At 40.8% G+C, this 22380-nt stretch overlaps 1 protein-coding gene across 4 annotated transcripts in view; it reads left to right on the forward strand.

The window, feature by feature from the left end:
* The window catches only part of LOC114878067 (titin), a 132200-nt gene that overhangs the window by 71795 nt on the left and 38025 nt on the right, over nt 1–22380 (forward strand). For 3 of the 4 annotated variants that reach the window (XM_046285933.1, XM_046285932.1, XM_046285934.1), the window contains 17 exons: nt 26–364; nt 505–661; nt 747–913; nt 1216–1345; nt 8484–15560; nt 15970–16742; nt 16822–17281; nt 17351–17451; nt 17514–17611; nt 17681–17901; nt 18242–18316; nt 19855–19959; nt 20063–20251; nt 20332–20536; nt 20618–20687; nt 20767–21657; nt 21849–21915. In XM_046285933.1, coding sequence (XP_046141889.1) covers nt 26–364; nt 505–661; nt 747–913; nt 1216–1345; nt 8484–15560; nt 15970–16742; nt 16822–17281; nt 17351–17451; nt 17514–17611; nt 17681–17901; nt 18242–18316; nt 19855–19959; nt 20063–20251; nt 20332–20536; nt 20618–20687; nt 20767–21657; nt 21849–21915 — 11125 coding nt within the window. Of the gene's footprint in view, nt 1–25; nt 365–504; nt 662–746; nt 914–1215; nt 2585–8483; nt 15561–15969; nt 16743–16821; nt 17282–17350; nt 17452–17513; nt 17612–17680; nt 17902–18241; nt 18317–19854; nt 19960–20062; nt 20252–20331; nt 20537–20617; nt 20688–20766; nt 21658–21848; nt 21916–22380 lie in introns of those variants that run through there. The other variant, XM_029191438.2, reaches the window with a different exon arrangement.

The following is a 22380-nucleotide window of genomic DNA, read 5'->3' on the forward strand; positions in this document are numbered from 1 at the left end:
GTTTTTTACAATCTATTAATTACAGAATGGCAAGAAAATCACAGCCGACATTCGCTACAAGACCCTCGAAGAAGACAACACTTACACCTTGTTGCTTTTGGAGACGGTACCCGAAGATTCAGGGAAATATGAATGCGTCGCTATAAACAAAGCCGGAGAAGCACGTTGCGACGCTGAATGTACGGTACGAGGACCACAATCACCGGCTAAATCAGCGAAACCGACGACGCCTGGCGTCGAAAAAGCACCCGCGGTTCTCGAGCCATTGAAGGACCAGACGATCAGAGAAGGAACATCCGTTGCCTTCTCTTGCAGGATCAGCGGGAAACCAGTACCCACGGTGCAATGGAAGAAGGGCGACAAGGTATACGAAAGATTTCAATTATTCTTAGTTTAATGAATAATTAATTTCAGACTGAATTAGGTGATTGAATCGTTCAAATTGATCAGCTGATTTTTTCCATCGTTTGTTAAATTGTAATATTACTACGATTATCGTAATAGGTAATCAAGCCGTCCAAATACTTCCAAATGTCAAAGGAAGGTGATTTCTGTACCTTGAGGATCTCCGAAGCTTTCCCTGAAGACGAAGGTGTCTACAAATGCATTGCCAAAAATCCAGCAGGCGATGTGACCACGTCAGCCAACCTTCGAGTTCTCGGTAAAAATCATAGCCAAATCCTTCCCGTCGTCAATCTCGAAATGAAACAATGAAAATTGAATGAATTTTAATCAATTTCATTCAGCTCCGGACGCAGCCGATGTTCTACCAAAATTGACACCTCTGAAAGATCAAATTGTCAGTGAAGGGCAACCAGCTCAATTCAAAACCCAAGTTACTCCATCGAAGCCGAAACCAACGATCCAATGGTATCGCGAAGGTGCCTTGATTCCACAATCACCTGATTTCCAGGTAAAACAAACCCACTTTTATTATGAGCCCTTGAAAACGGTACTAGGGCACTCTGACATTAACAGCATGTATAGAAATTAATTTACTAGCTGTATTTGCTTGAACACAAGTTCGGTAATTTTTCTAAATAATCTACCATGTATCCTCTTTCTAACAGAAAACGAATGAAATCAATTCACGGAGTAGTGTACCCAGAATAAATTTTTCAAATATTACGCAAATTTCAAAATTTTAAATGTTCAAAATTTTTGCATTGTACTCGAGGAAAAAAAACGAACGAAAAATTACATTTTGTATCGTAGATGATTCACGAAGGCAATAATGCTGTGCTATTGATCGCGACCACCTACGAAGAGGACACTGGCACCTTCACCTGCCGGGCTACCACTTCGGCCGGCACTGTAGAAACTTCTGCCAAACTCATCGTCAAAAGTAAGAACTGAATCTAAAAGATACAAATTCAATTGCTAACACGAGACGCGATTGAATCGACGGGATATACCTCGAGGAAATGACGGGGCAACGCATGCCCGAGACAATTTCTTCTAGTATAAAATTAAATAAAATATTATTGTTGGAGTTTTGAAAATTGACCACTTGTATAAGTAATGCAATGAAATGATGATTTGATAAATTGACATTAAATTGTCTCGAAATCATGCGATCTCCGTCAAACGTGATCCACCGAGGGCTCCCGTGAGTACTTCTATTTTTTTCTCCGCTTTTTGTTGTTCTCCCTCTAAAAGAAAAAAAGAAAAAAAAAGATGTCCTAACCCACCACACGAATCCCTAGCCCCCCGACACCCTTTTAATTAAAAGAAAAAAAAAAAATCAAAAGCAAGCCCGGGGAGTTTGTACTAACTCGTCGTGTTTTCAAAGTAGACGAGCGAGTGAAACGAGGAAAAAAAAAATCTGAAATTCATCTCAATTTTTAAAAGATGAAAGTGGTAAGAAATTCAGACGAGAACGTCGCGAAGGTGGTGCTGAAAAAAAAAGAAACGAACGAAGAGAAAATCTATAAATAATTTTCTCGAATTTTTTGTTGATAAGGAAATGAATTACGATTATTATTATTTGAAATTCGAGCCTGAAGACGATTGTAGGTGTAAATTTTCCATCGAAAGGTGCATTTATGAGCGAGACGTGTCTACGAGCGTCTTTTGGCATCGAATTAGATCGATCGATTGAAATTGATCAGGAAGATTGATGATTCCAAGATATGGTGCTTCGAATGTGAAAAATTGCGGTTCTCCTGTTTCCGTGTTGTATATAAAACTTGATCAAGACCTATCGATTCTTAAATGAATTTCGAGTCTTGACAGGGATGGGTATGTGAAGAAATAATTTAACGAGAAAATGATATTGGTATACGAACACGTAACTCGTTTACTCGTTCGATTTAGTATCGATGTTCATTATTTAAAAACTATATATATATCTTTAAAATATATATAATATATACATGTAAGAGTATACGTTACCTGTACACGTCGCATACATACATCAGAAACGACTGATCATTTTTAGTCATATCGACGTGAAGTTTTATTTAGTTACACACACGCATTACACAGAAGATGATTTCTTTTTTTCCCCCCTCTTTAACATTCTACTAATCGTTTATTTATTATTGTACAATGCAAAAACCAATAAATACGAATGTTTTAAGTACGTACAAGCCTCGTTTGTTGCCGATTCGATGATCTAATTATACATGGTATACACATGTAATTAAGACTCGTCAAAAGTAATTAATTAAGAATTCATTTGAATAAGTAACGGTCTATGGCATCTCGTAATTTACACTGAAATCTACGATTTATGTATAAATGAAATTCAAAATTAGCTCACTATGGACCTACAGAAATTGGATATCAGACTATTAAATTAGACCGTGTAATTAATTAAGACTCAGGAATTTATTCATTCAGAATATACATTTCACAATACAAAAAGCTTAACGAACTATATCTTATAAATATTCAATGATTCACATACAAGTACATTCTTTCCCGGTACATTTAAACTATGTAGAAACTGAAGCGGTAGAATATTCTCTGTGCTCGAAAATTTTCATCCACCGTAGAACGAATATAGATCGCGAATGTAAATCGGTTTCTGCACTCGCAAGTATAATTGCCAGCACGTTTTCGACGCCATAAATTCGTCTACATTTTGCTTGCGAAACGAACTGCGGAACGCTCGGGTCGTGATTCACGGTTGCTAGCTCGTTAAACGACTCACCGGCTCGAAAATAATGTAAAACGTGGCTTAAAAATAGTAAAATCGCAGGGAAAAGAATCCGATAGTAATAATAGTTCAATAAAAATCGCTGCTTCGATGAAACGTAGCTTAGTAACATGGAAAATGAAAAATTTTCGAAAGAATCATTTTGTCGAGTCTCGTGACGTTTCACGAAAGTCGATGATGTTTCCATACGTATGCCGGGCATATGCTCGTCATTTACGATGCACGCTTCTGTTTCCAAGTATCACCTTTCCCCACGGTAACTGGTTTAACGAGCGTGAAGAGGTAAACGTATTTTCCTTGCATCGCTTCTGGTAGTTCGGCTCGTTTCAAAACGACCAACGAAACTTAACAGTGCCGTGTGCACACTCGGCTAGGCCCTCTTCTTAGGCTATTTTTGACCACGTGACGTGTATTACATTACCCGGCTATATTTGGTCGCCGGCTCCGAACTCCCCGAAGACTTGGTAAATTCACGTGGGGTCTCTCTTCTTCGTCTCTCGTCTCCACTAATACCAGCACTTTCACGTTTTATTTCGTTCGCGAAGCATAAATAAGAGATACCGCGAACACGTTTATGCTTTTCAGCTTGTAACATTCGACCAATTCGTTTCGCTGCTGGAAGATTTTCTTGAAATATTCTGTTTAACGAAAGATCGTCGTCGACGATTTCATAGGATTTCGTTAATGATAGAAGAAAAGATTATTATACCAAATGATTAGGATTATGATATAAATAGAGTTTAATAATTATCATAGTTTTGTGATAGAATCGTGTAGCAACAGAAGTTGGCTTGTAATATATTCAGCCCAGTCGTTCCAAGAAATCATTAGGAAATCATTAGTAGATCCAAGAAGCATCATTTATTAATAATGCTTAACGACCGCTGCTAATTTTTATCGATAAGATGTTATTTGAAATGCGAGCAAGAACATTTCGCTGGGTACGCGGAGCATGAATTTCTCTTCGGTCATAGGAAAGTAGAACAAACATGTAACTCCCATAATTATCACCGTAACGAAGAACACAAAAGAACAAAGGGTTCTCGCGTTTCGTTGCACCATGTACTCGATGCTCCACGTATGGAACGACTTTGTTCTTGCGTGTCTTTAGACGTGTTTCTTCTTCAAACGAGATCATCAAACTCGTTACACGCGTTACTTGACCTGTCTCCTCTGTACCGTTAACCCTTTGAGACATATCAGACATTGTTGGTTACAAATGGCAATCAGTCACTCGATTAGGATCTTTCTCATGGGTCGAAGGAATTGGTCGAAAATTTTAATTGGATTCTGGCAGAACACAATGTTACCGTAATCTGAGGAGAAAGGGTGCGCGAGAAACACCTGGCACGTTAACGTCGCCCATAAATAAGACACGTTAGATTCAGCCTGGCTGGGTAGGAACCAAGAAGATTCATCAGCGTTCCGTTCGCGAATTTATTTCAAGCGTACCATCCTCCTTTGAGATCGCAGCTATTAAGTCGCCGTAAACGGACAGGTGATTAGGGACGCGGCTAGAGACTAATTTATCCATCTTTTTCACGGGATTAACCCCTGGCAAGCGTCGGTAAAAACATTGCGAAACTTATGGTGCAGACAGCGCAGAGAAACCGATTTGCTCCAAATTTTGCATATTCTATCAATTAGGTAGTTTTTTAAGAAAAAAGGACAGTTTCCCTCCTTTGCAGGGTCATTTTAACTCATTGTCAGTTCCAAAAATATAATACGTTTATTTGGCAAATTTATGTAGAAATAACCAGCTGAAATTCTTGGATCAGTATGAGTGAAAATGATGTAAGATGGCCCTGCGCCCTTGAAACGAGTCTTCTAAAAAAGAAGGTAGAGACCCAGAGTCTTAGAAAAGTGTGAATGAATTCGAGATGCCGAAATAAAACGAAAGGGTAAATAGGAGGACCATCTCAAAAGTAATGCACAAAATTTTGGTATCGAACGCGTTTAAATAATAATTCCCTCTTAGAATGTGCATTACTTCTGAAATGATTCTCAATAACGAAGAGAATGCAAAGAAAGTCGAGCTTAGATGTAAGCATTGGGTGGCATCGACGTTTGGGTGACAGCGACCTTGGGGAAGTAACCACCTGAAGCAAAGAGGAGAAGACAACTGCCAAAGCATCGGTCGCGTGTGCGGGGGAGAAAAAACACGGTCTGATTCATCGAGGGAGACCTTCTTCGCCTTCGTCCCTCGGCCACCCACCTTCGTCGACTTGGCGCTTTCGAGGAGGGATCAAGCCGACGAAGCCGACTATTTCGGCCGACCCAGCTGCCGGTGATTCAGCCGCGCCAGAAATAAAGACGGGGGAGCGTGTGTGTCAGCGCACTCTGGAAGGCGGGAAGGAATTATTTCTGGTAAATCCGCGGCCACCTCGACTCTTTTCACCACGCTCGAGTAGCCGAAGAGAGAAGCGTTTCTTCGAGAAACCACGTCCCTGACGAATCGGTCGATGGTCCACGGGCATACGGATCGAAACAGCATTTATTTTTATCCCGTTTGTTATTGTAATCGAGACGTACGATCTTCATTTTTCTTTTTTATCTCCCTTACATCAAGTTCGCCTGAAATTTTTCGAATAAATCGTAAGAAACAAGGCTCGTTTTCTATGCGGTTGATTATCGCGCAAAGGAGGATTTTATTAAACGCAAGAACAACGAAGGAAGAAGGTCAGGGACAACCACGTCTGGCTACACGGTTACTTGACGAATTTATTTTTATTTTTGTACATGACCACTCCAATCGTACGTGATTCATCGAATAAATGTTGTGTGTCATCAGCTACAACCTTCTCTGTGTATCAATGTATTCTCACACTTATCCACGCAACGAGACCCTTGTACAATAAACAACACATTGTTCTACCTTTGAAATGAGTCATTTTGATGATGAAAAATGAAAATTATTCATCGAGGTCGGAGATTATTGTACAAGGCTCTCCTGTTTCTATGAAACCGTCGGCGCAATTTTACATATTAAGTGTGATAAATAAAATATAACATAAATACATGTACATCAACGAGCGAATAATAAAATCACTGCGTTTCACCGGCGAGTCTCTGTCAGACTGTTAAATAATTACACGTCAGAGATTTTTAGCGGAACAATTTTCACACTGAAAACAGTAATCGTAATTTATAATTGAAAATCGATGCACCATCTTCGCAACACTCGTTTTAGATCCAAGATCAGTCGTGTCCAGTTCAAAAGTGGCTGCACTTCGATCGAGCCGATTTCCGATGAAAGATCAATTAGGTTCGATCGAAGGCAGCCCATCTGTCAAAGCACCACGTTCTTCCTCGTTTCACGACACGTCGAACCCACTATTTTCATCGCCGTATCACCGAATCGAATGTCACTTTTAACTTGAAAATCGAGATGGTATCAGAAAATAGAGAAATGGAATATTTTGAAGTTTGAGTTTTATCCTGAGAAAATTGGTAGACGGGTTCGTTCGTCTCTGGCTTCCAGTGGATGACTATTAAGGCTAGACCAGCTTCTTCGGGGTAGAGGTGTGCATAGTGTGGCGTCAGACACACGGTTTCCCCACCACAACGTTTCGTCGAACTGAAAGTACCCGGTGCATGCATCACCACTCTACCCCTTCTTACCGGACCGCGTTCGGCTTTTTCATTTTCAGTGGGAAACTGCGTGCAGCCACCTCCGTCACCTCGTTCTCTAGAATAATGACCCGACGTGGTTATTAGCGAGCTTGGAATGCTAGACGGGCTTCCGGGTTTCGCAGATCGGCGGCTCGGTGTCTGGCCAGACACTGATGAACCAATAATCGCTTCGTATACCCCCTTGAATTTCGACATTTTTCATAATTTATAGAAAACTCGACGATATTGAAAATTTTTATTTTTTTATATTACATTTTATATCAAATTGCAATTTTTATCATTGCTCGTCAAATCGTGCCTTCCTTCGCAGCAACGATCGATATCTCAAATTTAAAAATACGATTGAAAAGAATCCGAATTGTTAAAAAATTTCGTTTAGATTCTGCCTCGCAGATGAGGAATCGTCTGTTTCTCGTCGCGTTTAAAAATAAAACTCCGCAAAGTCGAGGCGGGTGTTCCATGTTTTCGTTGAAATCTCCTGCTGAGAATAAAAAAGTAACAAAAGTCGGAATCAATTCGATAACTTTCGGCATTTCATGGAAATTGAATTTTATTCTAAACTTGATGAAAAGAAGTTATAAAGGATACTTTCATATCAATAATAATAATTAGCGAATTGTTTGAACTTGAAATAGTTTTAGAGATAGATTTTTCGATAACAAATGATAGAATTCGTATTTACGTAAGAGAGGTTTGTTTACTTGGATGTGGAATAGGTTACGGATAATTTATTTTTAAAATAAATCATATGTCATCGCGATTATTAGTCCCCGTCGGAATATTAACAATTACAAGTGAGCGCGGTTAACGAAGGCCAATCCGTTGGCGATTTGCCTTGATTTCTCTTATGCAAAGTTGATTTGGCCACTGTCCACCAGCCGTCTATCTATTCGAAATTACGAAACATAAATTTTCAAGTGCGTTTACACGCGTTTGTGGTTGACGAGAAAATTTATAGGATACCCGGATATTGTTCTGTTCCTGGCAACTTATGATTAATTCGACGAGAGATCTTGTCCCCTTTCGACATTGATACCTCTGTCATCGCGTATTCTTGTATTCTTCGTGAAATTCCTCGAAACTTCACGATAAAACATCCTCTGTTCGACGATAAATAATAAACAGTTATTTTCCCGAGGGAAAATCGATGTTCTTTTAAACGATTTATTATGTTAGACTTTTGACTTTGAAACACGATAGATTTCGATGACTCAAAGAAATTTGGTGAACGACTTGTTTACTGCTGCTCGAGTAATAATTAAAAATATCTTTGGATTTGGCATGCCACCGTGGCATTGCAAATAAAGAAGCATTGTTCTTGAAATCGAGATACAATGGATGATTAATAGTCTCTGAATAAACGATTTATAAATGTTACCACTGTTTCTTGAGTGCGATCACTTAGGATTGAACTTTCAATTTACAATCATTAGAAAACAGTTAGGAATATCATTTGAAATTGAGCATTACAATTATTTTATTTTTTCAAAATTTTTCAAGCACACCTTACGTTTATTATTCTAATTGAACATCGGCTCAGCATGTGCTATAAATAATTCTTTCATCTTTTACACAATTTCAAACGTTAACAAATATTCTAGCATGATTTCAAGCTTCCTCCTATGCGAGTGACGAATCCGCCTATCCTGAAACACATAAAATTACCCTGAAAAATGTGCCATTGCAGAAAGAACAGGGACGTATTACGAAGTTCCTGCGGAGACGGGGCCAGGTGCGAGAACCGGTGACAAACCGTTTGTAAGTTTAGGAACCGGCAAGGATGTAATCCTTGAGCCAATACCGTTAGACAAAGGCGAATTAGAAATACCCTTGAAACCCGGCGATGAAACGTTACCCTGGCGAAAAGGGCGCGTTCATCATCGACCTCGACTAGCAGACACGACACCATGGAGAAAAACGAAACCAAAATCTCGCGACACTTCCTTGGATAAATTGCAAGCCACCGAAAGTCAAATAAAACCGTGGACGGAAGAAACGGTAACCCTGAAGAAAACTCCTCAGCAAGCACGAGAGATACCTAAAGAGAAACTCGAAGAGGTGGAATTAAAACCGGCGAAAATTGAGAAGAAAGAAATCAGAAGACCCAGTCTCGAAACTGTGGACTTGAAACCGTTCACCAAAGAGACAACAAAGGAAACGAAGATAGAAGAAAAACACCTTCGTCGCGAAGAGATTGATAAAGAGATCTATGAAGAGGAAGATGACTCTAGATTCCTGAAGACCTCTAGACAGGTAGATGAAACCGTGCAAAGAAAGAAGGACGAGGTGAAACCATGGACCGAGGAGAAGGTTACCTTGAAGAAGTCTAAGCCTGAGAAGAAAGAACTTCCAAAGGAAACTTTGGAAACTGTGGAATTGAAACCATCCAAAATTGGCAAAGCTGAAGTTAGAAAACCAAGTTTAGAAAAAGTAGATTTGAAACCAGTTCCAACAACGGTGACTGAGAAGGTCAGTGAGAAAGTTACTGGAAAGACTGAGTACCTTGAACAAGAAGACACATCGTTGCTGGATGTCTCCAGGATTGAAGAAGTGAAGAAGAAAAGGAAAGAGAAGGTTGAAGAGAAAGGTGAAAAACCTGAGCAAGCTAAACCTTGGACCGAAGAGAAGATCACTTTGAAGAGATCCAAACCTGTGGTAAAGGAAATTGAAAAGGAGACCTTGGAGACTGTGGAATTGAAACCATCAAAAATTGGTAAAGCTGAAGTTAGAAAACCAAGTTTAGAAAAAGTAGATTTGAAACCAGTTCCAACGACTGTGACTGAGAAAGTCACTGAGAAGATTACTGAAAAGACTGAGTACCTTGAACAAGAAGACACTTCGTTGCTGGATGTATCCAGGACTGAAGAAGTGAAGAAGATGAGGAAAGAGAAGGTTGAAGAGAAACCTGAGCAGGCTAAACCTTGGACCGAAGAGAAGATCACCCTGAAGAAAGCGAAACATGTGCCAAAAGAAATTGAGAAGGAGACTGTAGAGACTGTGGAATTGAAACCATCTAAAATTACCAAATCGGAAATTAGAAAGTCTAGTGTGGAAAAGGTGGACCTGAAGACAGTGACCAAAGAAACGAAAGAAATTACACAGAAAACTGATTATAGAGAAGAAGAAGACACCACGTTACTCGAAGTTACCAAGGACACACAGGTGAAGAAAACGAGAAGGGAATCTATTCCGGTTGAGAAGGTCGAAGGACCTAAGCCTTGGACGGAAGAAAAGGTAACCCTGAAGAAAGCAAAACCAGAGAAGAAAGAAGTGCCAAAAGAAAAACCAGAAACTGTCGAATTGAAGCCTTCCAGACCGCAGAAAGCAGACATTGAAAAACCGAGCCTCGAAGATGTGGATCTGAAACCAATTCCAAAGAAAGTAACAAAAGAGAAGACAGAAAAGGACAGGTACGTGGAAGAAGAGGACACTTCGCTTCTTGAAGTCACCAAGGACACTGAGACCACCACTAAAGTAGAGAAGAAGGTGAAGAGAAGGGAAGAGGTTGAAAAGAAGCCTGAAACTAAACCTTGGACCGCGGAGAAGATTACCCTGAAGAAGGCGAAAGTGGAACAGAAAGAGATTCGCAGGGAGAGCATTGAAGAAGTTACTCTGAAGCCAACGAAAACGGAAAAGAGACAAATAACGAAGGAAACATTGGAAAAAGTCGACTTGCAGAAGGTCACTGATAAGACCCAGTTTGTTGAAGAAGAAGACACTACACTGATGAAGGTTGATAAAGTTGAGAAAGTAGAAGAAGAAAGGGTAGATAAAGTGGCCACCTGGAGAAGAGACAGAAAACCGAAAGAGAAAGCTCCATACCATGAAGAAGAAGACAAATCAATTCTCGACGTGAAGAAAGACGAAGAGTCTACGGAAAAACGAAAGGAAGTACCTGTACCTTGGGCCAGGGGAAAGAAGAAGCCAACTGAGAAAGCACCTTACCACGAAGAGGAAGACACTAGTCTCCTCGACGTGAAGAAAGATGAGGAATCTATAGAAAAGCAGAAAGAGGTGCCTGTACCTTGGGCCAGAGGCAAGAAGAAACCGAAGGAAGAGAAACCAGAATTAGTTCCACAACAGGTACAACCTGAAGAGAAACCCGAGGAGGAGGAAACATTAGAGAAGACGCAAGTTCCATGGCTTCGGGACAAGAAAGTAACGAGAAAAATACCAGAGAGGAAGGAGGAACCGGTTGAGGACATTAAATCGGTCACGTTGAAACCAGTGAGACGGGAACGCGCGCCCGAGGAGAAGGAAAAACCGGAAGAAATGACCTTGAAGCCTGTCAAACGCATTCCACGTGAAGAAGAGGAGAAAGAGGAGGTGCAATTGAAACCCATTCCGAAACGCAAGCCTGAAGAAAAGCCACAAGAAGAAATAATACTAAAGCCATTCCAGAAACCAAAGCCTGAAATTGAGGAACAAGAGAAACCGAAATTGAAACCATTCGAAAAAGCGAAACCAGAAGTACCGGAGCAAGAAAAAGTACAGTTGAAACCGTTTAAACGAGAGAAGCCGGAAGTGCCGGAGAAAGAAAAAGTAGAGTTGAAACCGTTCAAACGAGAGAAACCCGAAGAGACCTTGGTTCCACAGAAAGTTCCTGAGAAACCGGAAGAAGAACAGCCTTCGGAAGTTGAAGAGGTATCTTGGCGTAGAAAACCAAAGAAGAAAGAGACAATAATACCTGAAAAGCCTGTTGAAAAAGTGGAAGAAGTAAAGGTTGTTGAAGATAAGGTAATAAAGAAACAGGAAGAAACGATAGAAGACTTCAAATCGTTCACATTGAAACCGACTAAACGCGGTAAAAAACCTGAAGAGAAGGAAGAGAAGGAAGAAGTGACGTTGAAGCCAGTGAAACGTCTTCCAAAGGAAGAAGAAACTAAAGAAGAAATTAAATTAAAACCAGTAGAGAAGAAGGTTGAAGAAAAAGAGACAAAGCCATTGAAACCAGAAATGGCACCAACAGTTCCTGAAGAAGAGAAGCCAACAGAAGTATCAGAGGTTCCTTGGAAACGTGGAAAGAAAAAACCTGTAGAGAAACGAGTAGAAGAAGTAACAACTGAAGAAAAGAAAGTAGAAGAAGAAGAGAAAGAAGTCTCTGAGATAAGTTGGCGCAAACCACGAAAAGAAAAGGTGAAGGAGGTAAAGAAGGAACAGGAAGTTGAAGATTTCACTGCTGTTATGTTGAAACCAACGCGAAAGGAGAAGAAACCGGAAGAAAAAGAGGAGAAAGAGGAAGTAACTTTGAAACCGATTCAGAAGGTACAAAAAGAGGAAGAGAAGCCTGAAGCAGTGACTTTGAAACCGGTGAAAGTAGAAAAACCTGAGACTGTAGAAAAAGAAGAAGTTCCAGAAGAGAAGACAGAATTGCCATGGCGACGTGGTAAGAAACCAGCGAAAAAGATCGTGCCACAGGAAGAGGATAAACCGGAAGAGATCAGAAAACCTGAGGAACGAGTACCAGAAGTTAAAGAAGAAGTACCTAAGAAACCAAAAGTAGAAAAACCTGAAGAAGAGAAACTAGAGGTTAAACTGAAACCTGTTAAGAGATTAGAAAAACCAGAGGAAGCTAAACCGGAAGAAGTAACTCTGAAACCAGTGAAACGTCTTCCCAAGGAGGAGGAAGAGAAGGAAGAGATAAAACTGAAACCAATAAAGAAAGAAAAACCAGAAGAAGAAAAGCCTGAGATAAAATTGAAACCTTTTAAGAGATTGGAAAAACCAGAGGAACAGAAACCGGAAGAAGTAACTCTGAAACCAGTGAAACGTCTTCCTAAGGAAGAAGAAGAGAAAGAGGAAGTGAAATTGAAGCCAATTGACAGGAAGAAACCTGAGGAAGAGAAACCAGAGGTTAAGTTGAAACCAATCAAACGACTTGAGAAACCTGAAGAGGAAAAACCAGAAGAAGTTACTTTGAAACCTGTGAAACGACTTCCTAAGGAGGAAGAAGAAAAGGAGGAAATAATATTGAAACCAATAAAGAAAGAAAAGCCAGAAGAAGAAAAGCCTGAGGTAAAATTGAAACCTTTTAAGAGATTGGAAAAACCAGAGGAAGAGAAACCGGAAGAAATAACTCTGAAACCAGTGAAACGTCTTCCTAAGGAAGAAGAAGAGAAAGAGGAAGTCAAACTGAAGCCAATAAAGAAGGAAAAGCCTGAGGAAGAAAAGCCGGAGATTAAGTTGAAACCAATCAAACGACTTGAGAAACCTGAAGAGGAAAAACCAGAAGAAGTTACTTTGAAACCTGTAAAGCGGCTTCCTAAGGAAGAAGAAGAAAAGGAGGAGGTGAAATTGAAACCAATAAAGAAAGAAAAACCAGAAGAAGAAAAGCCTGAAGTAAAATTGAAACCTTTTAAGAGATTGGAAAAACCAGAGGAAGAGAAACCGGAAGAAGTAACATTGAAACCAGTAAAGCGGCTTCCCAAAGAGGAGGAAGAGAAGGAAGAGGTAACACTGAAACCAATAAAGAAAGAAAAACCAGAAGAAGAAAAGCCGGAAGTTAAGTTGAAACCTGTTAGACGGCTTGAAAAACCTGAGGAAGAAAAGCCTGAAGAAGTTACACTGAAACCTGTCAAACGTCTTCCTAAGGAAGAAGAAGAGAAGGAGGAAGTCAAACTAAAGCCAATAAAGAAGGAAAAACCTGAGGAAGAAAAGCCGGAAGTTAAGTTGAAACCTGTCAAACGACTCGAGAAACCAGAGGAGGAAAAACCAGAAGAAGTTACATTGAAACCAGTTAAACGACTTCCTAAGGAGGAAGAAGAGAAAGAGGAAGTCAAACTGAAGCCAATAAAGAAGGAAAAACCTGAGGAAGAAAAGCCGGAAGTTAAGTTGAAACCTGTCAAACGACTCGAGAAACCAGAGGAGGAAAAACCGGAAGAAGTTACATTGAAACCAGTGAAACGTCTTCCCAAGGAAGAAGAAGAAAAGGAGGAAATCAAATTAAAACCGATCAGGAAAGAGAAACCTGAGGAAGAGAAACCGGAAGAAATAAAATTAAAACCTATCAAACGATTAGATAAACCCGAAGAGGCAAAACCAGAGGAGGTAACATTGAAACCTGTGAAGCGGCTTCCTAAGGAAGAAGAAGAAAAAGAAGAAGTGAAGCTGAAACCAGTAAAGAAGGAAAAACCAGAAGAAGAGAAGCCGGAGGAAATAAAATTAAAGCCTGTCAAACGATTAGAAAAGCCGGAAGAAATTAAACCAGAAGAAGTAATTTTGAAACCCGTTCCAAAGGTTGTTCCTGAGAAGGTTGAAGAGAAACCGGAAGAAGAGGCGCCGGAAACCTCCATTTTACCATGGCGCCGTGGCAAGAAGACAAAGAAGGTTGTCGATTTCCAGGAAGAAGTCACTGTAGTACCAATCGATCAAGAGAAGATCGTTTCCGAAGTTCATGAAAAAGAAACAACGATTGTGGAACAAAAAGTGGAAGCCAAGGAAGTGATCCAAAAGAAGGTCGTAGTGGAAGAAGTAAAACCTGAAGTGGTTGAAGAAGTCACTGAAGTATCCGAAGTATCCTGGAGAAAACCACGAAAACCGAAGAAACCGGTGGAAGAAAAGGAAGTGGTTGAATTGAAGCCAGTGGAGAAGCATGAAGAGATTGTAGAAAAAGTTGAGGAGAAGATAATCTTGAAAAAAGTGAAGAAAGAGGTCCCTGAAGTCGAGGAAATGGAGAAAATTCAACTAAAACCTGTTCCAAAGAAACCGAAAGAAGAAGAAGTACCCGAAAAGATAACTCTGAAACCTGTGAAAAAGGAGAAACCTGAAGAGAAACCAAAGGAAGAAGAAATTCCAGAATTAAAACCGGTCAAGTTAGAAAAACCAAAGAAAGTTGAAGAAACTGAAGAAAAGGAGGAAGTGGTGGTCGAAATAACACGAAGAAAGCCAAAGAAGAAACCTGAAGAGGTACCAGTCGAGAAAGAAGAAGTTGTCGAAACTGAGATTACAGAAATAACGGAAGAAAAACCAGAAGAAATATCAGTTCTCCCATGGCGAAGGCCAAAGAAGGTTACCGAAAAGAAGATCGAAGTGGAAGAAATAAAACCTGAAAAGGTCGAAGACAAAGAAGTCGAAGAGGTCACTGAAACAACAGAAGTATCTTGGAGAAAGCAACGAAAACCGAAGAAACCAATAGAAGAAGAAGAGAAGCCTGAAAAGGTAACTCTGAAACCAGTTAAAAGGGAGAAACCTGAAGAGAAACCAAAGGAAGAAATTCCAGAATTAAAACCAATCAAATTAGAGAAACCAGAAAAGGTTGAAGAGACTGAAGAGAAAGAAGAAGTGGTGGTAGAAGTAACTCGAAGAAGACCGAAGAAGAAACCTGAAGAAATTCAGCGAGAAGAAATTGAGGTGGAAACCAAGGAAGTTGTCGAGGATGTCGAGGTCGAGAAAATTGAGAAACAAGAAATTCAAATTGAAGATCGTAAGAGGAAACGGAAACAGCGTACTCAGGTCGATATATCGATCATCGATAAAGATAAGAAAATCGCGCCAAGGTTTATTCAAAAATTGCAACCGGTCATCGCCGAACCGGAAAGCACCGCGAAATTCACATGCACGGTATTTGGCAGTCCGGTTCCTGAAATTTCCTGGTACAGGAACGAACAGGAACTTCACGCCAGTGAGAAGTACATAATAACGGTGTACGAAACAACGGCTTCGTTGGAGATAACTAAGGTGAAAGAAGAGGATGCTGGAATGTATTCTTGCAGAGCATCGAATCCAGCTGGAGTCGCAACATCCACCGTGAATCTCGTGATATTTGGTACTAGAAACATTTCTGATGCCCGTGTGATCGTTTTGTTACGCCTTTCTTTAATTATAAATTGAATGTTTTGCTTTCAGCTGTTTTCGTTTGACTTTTGTTTGTCTTTGTTTATAGGGGATCGATTAAAGAAAAAGAAACACTGAGATTGTATTTTCAGAATTGTTTTTTATTTTGCAATTACAACGATGCTTATGAAATTAACACTGCTTGAAGTTTTTAAACGAAAACCATGCGTTTTGAAGAAATATTTTCTGATAGAAGAAATTTTCTTCAGAACGTGGTTTATACCTTGAAGCCTCAATCAGTGTTGAGTGTAACGAACTGTGCTGTGAAGCTTCGTTATTTTGTGTTCTAATTATTACAATCTACCGTTATCATAAAATTAATATCGCGTTGCTATCCACAGAAAAAGAAGAAGAGGGCATAGCGCCTCACTTCTCAGCGCCCATCAAGCCGCTAATGGTGGAGGAGCACAAACCAGCTCTCTTAGAGTGCGTAGTAACTGGAAGCCCGGTACCGGAAGTGAAATGGTACCGTGGCGAAGAGGAGCTTAAACCTAAGAAAGGTAGAGAAATCACCTTCAATCCTGAAACCGGAGAAGCAAAATTGCATATACTGGAGCCGACGGAAGAGGACGAAACGATTTATAGAGTTCGAGCCGTGAACAAATTCGGTCGTGCCGAATGTAGAGCTAATTTGTTGATCAGTAACGTGGTGAAAGTCAGTAAACCGGAAGTGCTTAGAGCACCAAAGATCACCAGACCGTTGCCGGCTTTAGTCGCGGAACGTGGAAAGCCTTTGACTCTGTCTGCTGATTTCGAAAGCAAACCAACACCGGAAGTGAAGTGGTTCCGCAACGGTGTTGAATTAGCACCGTCCGAGAAGAACGTGATCAACATCTACGAGAACACGGCCGAGTTGTTCATTCCAGAGGTGACCAAGAAGGACGGTGGAAAATATGAAATTCGTGTCCAGAATCCTGTCGGAGAAGCGAGAAGTTCTGGATCTGTTACCGTGAAAGATCGTCCGGATAAAACGGACGAAGTTAAAGCTCCGAGATTTATCGAGCCGTTGCAACCACAAATCGTTGCCGAAGGAGAGGTCGTGATTATGGAGACGAAGGTTGAATCTTATCCAACAGCCTCGTTCCAATGGTTCCACGAAACTCGTCCTTTGGAGGTATTTGAAATTTATTTTAGTTTTATCTTTAATTTTAATATTTCTAATTTCTAAATCGAACATTTTACGTTTTAATTAGTCCACGCCGCAAGTGAGGATCGTCACTCAAGAAAACAAATCGATCCTGATGATAAAAGAGATCAAATCCGAATACGCTGGCACTTACACCTGTCGCGCTGAGAACGTTGGCGGATCTGTCACCTGTACAGCCACCATAAATCTGCTGGAAACACCATGGGAAGAGACGGTGGAGCTAGTTTCACCGACGTTTGTCAAACGATTATCACCGGTCAGGGTCATGGACGGTGAAAGCGCGAACCTGACTTGCGTGGTACAAGGAAAACCCACTCCCAGAGTGGAATGGTACCACGATAGTAAACCTATCAAAGAAGGAAAAGAGATCACCATTGTACAGGACACCGAAGGTGTCTGCAGCTTAGCCATAACCGAAGTGTTCCCTGAAGATGCAGGTGAATACACTTGTCGTGCCGTGAATCCTGTCGGCGAAGCAGTTTGCACGACGTCGCTTATCGTGGAAGGTAAGAATTAATTAATTCTTTTTCTAATTTATTTCTTCCTACGTTGCACGAGAAAATTGTCATTTTTAGCATACGAATACGTACCGGATTCGGAAATTGCATCCTCGATCGTCGCGACGTCTCTTACTACAGGGCAGAGTGGTTCCGAAGAAGATCTCTTATCTCCAAAGGTACGTATGAAACAAAATCTGAGATTAGTCAAAATTTGAATACGATTTTACTGTTTTTTTAGGAAACTCCATTGTTCGACACGGACACGGAAGAATCCGCGCCGGAGATAATCAAGAAGCTTCCTCAGTTAATTCCTACCAAAGATGGAGAATTAACCAGGTAAATCACGTCAGCTCTAATTTCCCAATGGAATCATCTGATAATAAAATTTCTTAAATTTAATGGCAGACTGGAAGTGAAGGTCAAGGGAAAACCAAAGCCAGAAGGAAAATGGTACAAGCAGGGTGTAGAGATCGTGTCGTCTCAAGAATTCCAAATCGAAGAATTCGAGGATGGCACATCTGTGTTGACGATCGCCGAAACTTACCCCGACGACACGGGCGAGATTGTGTTCGAAGCGCACAATCCGCTCGGAGTATCGACCACGATGACGTACCTATCGGTAGAAGGTGAATACGTTTTTCCTAAACGAAGAAATTTCTCTAAAATTTGGTGGAAAGCTTCGCTAATCGGCTTGACGAGTTCTTTTCAGCTGCGCTCTTCTTCGATCGGCATCATCATCGGGAAATTTCCAATAAAATCCTGGCACCTTCCCCTTACGATCATACCGAACTCACACTGAACACTCACATCCTTCACCTACACTTTCTTTTTATATTTTTTTCTCCACGTCTCGCTAATCGATCGGACCCTTTCAGTTCGGGAAAGCTCGTTAGCAGACCTCGAAATTGGGACTGAAAGGGTCGAAGGTTCGAGCAGATATCTAATAATTATCGTTCCGTTAATTAGGAATCGTTGGAACGAAGGAATACAGAAAGCCGGAATGGGTGACCCACATGGAGGAGATGCAAGAAGCTCTAAGAGGTAAGAGTCGTTCGAGACCTTCGCGAGGGATCGATTGCATGTTGAGTGAAGCAGAGTGCAGCTTTTCCACGGACAGTCTCGACGATCGTGCGATCAGAGACGAGAACTCGCAGAGAGACAGTTCCACGATGATCAGCGAGTTCTCGTCGACCAGGACCCTGATGAACATCGACGACGAAGGTAAGAGGTGTTCAGACGAGGAAGCTTCGGCGAAAGGGTTCTTCTTGTCCAGAAGATACTCGGACTCGATGGAAATCGAGCACGAAACGGAGAACACCGAATATTCTTGGGAGATGAGGACGTCTACCAAAGAAGAAACCTTTAAAAATACTCTGAAAATTGAAATTAAGGATGATACTACTGAAAGTTCAGTGACGAACGATCGGTGGAAGGTGAAATCTGAAAAAGTAATAAAAACAAGGAAATCAGATAAATTGGAAGAGAATATAGAAACTAAATCATCGTCAATAAACACTTCTGTAAAATCGAAAAGAGATTCGATTGAAACCAGTTCGAGTAGATTAACCAGTCGGAAGAAATTGAAGAGTCCTACGCGAGAAACTTCCGTTTCACCGATAAGATCTCCATCCCCTGTTAAAATGAAATCTTCAAAGGTGGAATGTTCTCCAACTGATAAACAGAGAAATGTAACGGTAATTGATAAATCAAAGCACCTAAGGTCCACTGATAAATTATCTATAAAATCAAGCAGAACTATCAAACCCAAAGAAGATACCCATGATACCATGAAGAAAAGCGTCGACGATGAACCTGAGGTATTAAGAAACGAGAAAAGAAAGAAAATAGTGTTAGATTTTAACGAATTTCCACCGCCGAGGTCGGAAAAGAGAAGTCATGGACGTTCTGAGAATCTCAATGTCCCAGAAGTGGGATGCCATTTGTCGCCCATCGAAGAGAACAGCGAAGCCTCGACTGGAAGTGGTCAAAGCAGAATCGTCGCCGAGAAGTACACGAGCGGGAAATCAATGGAAACTGGCTTGGAATACGATCACGCTAGAAAATACCATACCTATCCGAAATCTAGAATCCCGGTTGCTAGATGGTCGAAGGAGCGTCGTTTCGGAAACTTCATGATGGATCCTAAGATGTATCCTCTGGAACCGAGGGAGATCGATCTCGAAGCGTTCCAACAATTGCACACGGCGGATAGTCAGGAGGAGTTGCAGGAATTTTTGTTACTGGAAAGCCAGTGCAGCGGAAATCTTGGATTAGCTGGAAATATGTCGGCTTCCGAAGTGTCTTGCAGCGAGCATCACAGCGAGGACGAAAGAGGCACCATGTCAGGTATTCTTGTCGATCGATTGAACCACTAACAATTTTAATTTAATGCCTTCTTTTGATTTTGCACGTGTGTTTCTTTTCTTCTTTCTGTTTGATTTTCGGCTAACCAGATTACTGACATCGGGGTCACGCGAGTCGTACAATCAACAATTACGATATCAGGTTTGTGGATGATCGATTAGGCTGATGGGATTTTTTTCTTCTCGGTGTTTCATGGGGTTTGTTTCTGATTTCAGCCACGCAAACTGTACCACGATTCATTCAAGAGATAACAGATGTTTATGTGAAGGAAGGTGATACCGCGGTGTTCGAGTGCTCTTATTCGGGCAATCCTACTCCAGGTATGATTATCAATTTAATTAAGTGTTTATTCAACTTGAAAGGGTTAAAGGTCTCTGTATATTGGAATATGAGAAACGTATAAATTTGTACAAAAATTTTCAGACGTTGTATGGTACAAGAACGACAAGATGTTAATGAGCACACAGAACCTGAAGGTGCGAATCTACGATGACGATAAGAAGACAGTGTTGACGATCAAACACGCGACCGAAGAAGACGACGGCGCTTATGTGTGTAAAATTACTAGTGAAACAGGTCTAGCGACATCGAAAGCCAAATTACACGTGACTGGTACAATCTTTCAATCAACTATAATTAAATATTAACAATACTCAGAGATTTGTATTTATTTTAATGTTTCTTCTTTCTAGAAGTAACCGGTGAGAAGAAATTCTACGAGGAGGAGGAGGAAGTCGAAGAGCAGACGATAGAAATAAAGCCGAAAGAGAAACCACAGAAGAAGAAGTTGAGGAAGGCGAAAGAAGTGAAAGAGAAGGTTAAAACTGAACGCGTGAAAGTGGACAAGAAAGAAGTGCGCAAAGAAAAACTGGTTCCTAAAGAACAACCAGAAGAAAAGTTAGTAAAAGTATCTCTAATTTATGACAATTTCAACTCTAATTAATCGATCAATATTTATTTGTACAATTGTTCATCTAGGAAAATTGTCGATATCGAAGAAACACAGATACTCGAATCGACAGATATTATCGAAGAGAAACCAACCGAGGTACGTAAAGCAAATAGTCGCCTAGAATTCGTCACGTTTAATAAGAAATTAACGAGCTGTAAAATTCCATCGAGCATAGGTGTCGCAAGCCAAGAAGATAGTACCGATCCAAGAGCCTGTGTTGACAGAAGCAACCGCGTCCCTGAAGAAGATCGACGATGAGAAACCAAAGGATATGGTACCCAAACCCGAAGAGCGTGCCAAGCGTGTGATCGAAGAACGCGAAGGAATAGTGGTCGTCTCCGAAGTAACCACCGAGGACATGGCACCCGATTTCACTGTAGAATCTACGGTGGATCGTGCTCAGATCACGTCAGAATCTTTACAGACGGTGACCGTGTCCGAGGTTCATACAGAGACCAGCGTGCAAGAGGTCAGACGAGCAGAAGCGAAGCAGAGGAAGGCGAAGAAGACGGTGGTAACCGAAGAAGAGATATTCGAGGAGAGGCCTAAAGAGGTGGTCGTCGAAGAGAAGCCAAAGAAGAAGAAGAAGACAGAGAAGGTGAAGGTTCGAGAAGAAGTTACCATTGAAGAAATCGTCGAAAGGCAGAGAGAAAATATCGCGAGAGAAGTTGAAGAGATTATGGAGATGTTACATGCGAAAGAATTCGGGCCTGGAGAGGCTCCTCTTCGAGAACTGGCCACTATCGGTTACCTGGTTCGTCAAGGTGTCTCCGTGAATGAAATCAACGAAAGTCTTTACAGGACCGAGAACTTCCCTGCCCTGAAGACACCCGAGGCACAGAACGCTCTTGTTCAATTGGTCGAGAGAGAAGGTCACGGACCTCTTATCACTCAGGTTCTAACCGAAGAGACGACCACCGACGAAAGCGTCGTGGCTGCGACCGTTGGTTTCCGCGCCTTCATGAGGATGATCGAACTGCAACACGTCACCGTCGAAGAGGTGCTCACGCACTTCGCTCCGGAGGACTTCCGGCCACGTGCTTGGGAGGTTACCGAAGCTACGGAAGTAAGGACATACGCTGCACTTGCTAACAAAAATATCATATCAGGAAAATTAGCATTAATTATTCATATTTGAAAATTAATTACGTTTATTTATTTCTTATATATGTAGTTACAAATCACTTGCATGGAGTTCAGTGTTATCTACTAGAATATCTATATATATGGTAGCCATTTAAAAATAATATTCTTCAGGTTGAAACGGAAGAACGGGTTACAGAACGAGTGGATGTCGTTCGCAAGACGGAAGTCCACTTTATGGGTAAGTCGAGATTGCGATGTGTGAAGTTTGAATTGAAATGAAGGATACGATCCTTGGAGAAGGCAACGTAACAGGACCGTTGCGAATATTACTCTAGACTCTAAAACATCGTGTATTTTTGGTGTGTGCTTGCGTGGCTGCCTACAAAAATAATTTGTACAGTTTCGTTTTATTTTGTAAATATTTTCCAGGCTTCGCAATTAGATCTAAGCTGAATCTACGCATGAGTTTTTTTCTTTTCTGTATATAAATATCTGAAGGCAATGAAATATTTTTCATTTCTACGCTAATATTTTATATATTTTGTACATTGTACATTTTGTTGTTAAATAAAAATGATTTTTGTATTTTTATCAAGGTGCCATAACAACAGCTGTGTGTTTTTGTTTTCTACTTTTTTTTTTTTTTAATTATTTTTTGGCTCACTTGATTTCCTGTTCCTGAGTGTTCCTTTTGAAATGAAAA

The sequence above is a fragment of the Osmia bicornis genome, chromosome 5 (genome assembly GCF_907164935.1).
Source record: "Osmia bicornis bicornis chromosome 5, iOsmBic2.1, whole genome shotgun sequence".
Taxonomy (NCBI): Eukaryota; Metazoa; Arthropoda; class Insecta; order Hymenoptera; family Megachilidae; genus Osmia; species Osmia bicornis.